A 3,161-nucleotide genomic window follows, 5' to 3' on the forward strand; every position below is an offset into this window, starting at 1 on the left:
TAAGAGGATAGAGGATTAGAAGGCTTTCTTTAATAACTTAAATTAGAATAGTTAATAATAAATAAACTATTTATAATAAATCTTATTAAAATATAATCGTTAATTTCGGAATTAATACTTTAAATCTCCTTTATTTAGTTAAGCCCTCCCCGATTATATCTATCCTAAATATATAAAAGTTCCTTAATACCTCGAAGCTCTATTAGAAGATTTATATTAATACTTCTACTTCTTAATTACTAATACTTAATAGAAGCTTAATAAGTATTATATAAAGTTTAGTGAATCTTTACTATATATAGCTATTATAATTCTATATTTTAAGCTTAGAATTTAATAGCTTAAAGTATAATAAGTAAACCTTAAATAGTTAATATAAGTTTATAAAATATAAGAGGGTATATATTAATAATAAGATTATTAATATTATTAATCCCCTCTATCTAATACCCCGTCTCTTAGCTAAGAGCTAAGAGACTTCGAAATTTTATATTCTCTATAAGCTATAGTACTAATTATAAGCTTCGACGATTAAATACGTAGTAAGTATTAAAGAATATTAATAGTTAATTTAGAATTTAACGTCTATCTTCGCTTTAATCTCTTAGAGGCTCTAGATATTAAGGATCCTATTATATAGTAGATTAATTAATAAGAGACTTACCTTATAATTAATAAATTCGCCCTCGATATCTTCGTAATACTAGTAATATCGGTAGACTATAAAAGGGTATTTAGCTTCTCGAAGCTAACCCTAACTTTATAGAGGATAGGGATAGCCCTAGAGACCCTCGAGAAGCTATAGTATATTAATAACTAGCTTCGTCGGGGTACTATTATACTAAGCGAGTAGTATTTCGGCTTATAGAGTAGCTAAAGGGCTTAATACTACGGAACCTAGCTAATATATAAGGCTAAACTATCGCGAGAGCTTTATTTCGACGTTAAATCGAATTAAATACTTATAAATACGACTAAATAGTTAAATCTACTAGTTTCGGCAGTTTAAATAGTTAAATATACCCCCTATATTTAACTTATTTGGTCGGGCGGCAGCGCTGGATATAATAGTCTCGAGAAAGTTTAGGGGCTGCCATATTAACCTGCTGGGGGGCAGGTAAATAAGCCAACTGGTGCTCAGTATGCATATTATGCTCTCCAGAAACCTTCCTGAGAACGATAGTTCAAAGTCGGGCACCTTCAACCATGCACGATTGAAGATCGCAGGCTCCAATGCACATCGATCGATATTTCCGAAAGGCCTTCCTGAATGACCATCCCTCTTCTCAGAATTACGCTGTAGAAATATTGATGTAACAATTGGCAAGTCAAGATGACTTTATCCATGGTGCTTTTTTATCCAATTTCCCTGCAATCATCTTCAAGTCGCTCTGTCACAACTTTTTCTGACGAAGCTACGTCAATGGTTTTGTCGGGGAGGCACTCGACAGAGTAATACAATTGCCGAATTCTAAAATTCTAGATTGACGGAAGCTCAAAAGACATATAATCTATGACTGAAAAAAGATATCAAGAAGTCACTCGGAAGTGATTTAACAGAAGTTGAGGAGCCAAGCATTTAGTCTGAGTTGGAGGGGGCCGATACCCGTGAGGTTAGGGTTCACCTGCATTTCAGCAACGTGCTGTGCTGGTCGAACCGCCACCTGCTGCTGCCTGGATCTATCACTACATACTCAGAGTCAGCGGTGCAACGACAAATCCCAACCTTTTTCCACATAAAAATGTCACAGGTATACTTTTCTACACAAATACAGTCTGCGAGATATGTAGGCTGATCGTCGCAGTTCGTCAAGACAAAAGCGCTCTACCTCGACAACGATGGCGGCGTCGTCACAGCCTTCGTCGTGTCCTGCACCCCCTTCACGGCAGCCAGCGAGGCGCACAAAACTCTGTTCAAGACGGCCAGTGAGAACGACTTTCTCGTCGCGACAGATCAGACGTTCTTTTACGCGCAAGGAGGCGGCCAGCCAGCGGACACTGGCACCATGACCTCGATGATCACGGGAGACGCGGCCAAATTCCACGTCACAGGCGTGCGGAAAACCACTGAGGGAACCATCCTCCACCTGGGCTCTTTCGAGGACAGCCCCTTTGAGAAAAGCGACCTCGTCACTCAGAAAATTGACATGGACAAGCGTCGTCTGCATTCCAAGATTCACGACGCCGGTCACATCATCAGCTCGGCCGTTCGCAAGCTCGCAGATGCCATCCCTGACATCACTGAGCTCAAGGCGCAGCACTACCCCGACTCGGCGTTTGTCGAATTCAAAGGCTTCATCGACGGCAAGCACAAAGCCGACATTGAGGCAGCTGCTAACGCCTTGATCGACGAAAATCTGCCGATCAAAGTGTGTTACTGGACGCAGGAGGAGCTCGTACGGGCATGCTGGTCGGTGCCGGAGACTCTCGTCTTGCCTGAGGGAGAGCTTGCCCGCGCCGTCGACATTGAGGGCGCAGGAGCCTACGCCTGTGGAGGCACGCACATGGCGACGACGGGCGAGGTGGGCCATGTCAGGATTCGCAACATCAAGCGCCAAAAGGGCATCTCCAAGATATCATACGAACTGGCATAGCATCATTTGGTCCATCAGTTCACAGGAAACAGGCAACGCATAAATCATCGCTTCATTTCATCTCATTGACCCTCGCCTCCTCAAAGACTCGAGTACGCGTTGAGGGCCAGCTGACCTCCCAGATGGGCATACAAAACGTTGCTGCCCTCGGCAAGCTCACCCTTGCGAATAATGTCCATCATACCGGCCAAGCTCTTGCCCTCGTACACGGGATCCGTAATGAAGCCCTCAGTGCTGGCGCCAAACTTCATGGCATCAATGGTCGTCTGGTCGGGGATGCCGTACACGCCAGCGTGATACCTGTCATCCAGGATAATGTCGGCCTCTGTAATGTCGCCCTCCTCGAGACCAATCTTGACGCCCGTTGCCTTGGCGATGCGCAGCACCTGATCAAAGGTTTGCTGCACCTTGGCCGAGGCATCAATGCCAATGACCTTGCGCTTGGCGACCCGTTCTTCTGCGCGAGCTTGAAGCCGGCCACCATGCCGCCATGGTCGACCCCGTGACGCGCAGACATGACCGTGTCGAAGAAGACGCGAGCTCCTTCTCTGCGCCTCGACCTCGTAG

The 3,161-nt window shown here is 44.4% G+C and overlaps 1 protein-coding gene across 1 annotated transcript; it reads left to right on the forward strand.

Moving 5' to 3' along the window:
* Positions 1-1,742: 1,742 nt before the first annotated feature.
* On the forward strand, positions 1,743-2,594 carry VDBG_10191 (tRNA_SAD domain-containing protein; the record flags this gene model as incomplete). Its single annotated transcript, XM_003009773.1, has 2 exons — positions 1,743-1,751; positions 1,806-2,594. 2 exons carry the CDS (start codon positions 1,743-1,745, stop codon positions 2,592-2,594), a joined length of 798 nt encoding a protein of 265 aa, XP_003009819.1.
* Positions 2,595-3,161: the final 567 nt, after the last annotated feature.

Source organism: Verticillium alfalfae, genomic scaffold, assembly GCF_000150825.1.
Source record: "Verticillium alfalfae VaMs.102 supercont1.21 genomic scaffold, whole genome shotgun sequence".
NCBI lineage: Eukaryota > Fungi > Ascomycota > Sordariomycetes > Glomerellales > Plectosphaerellaceae > Verticillium > Verticillium alfalfae.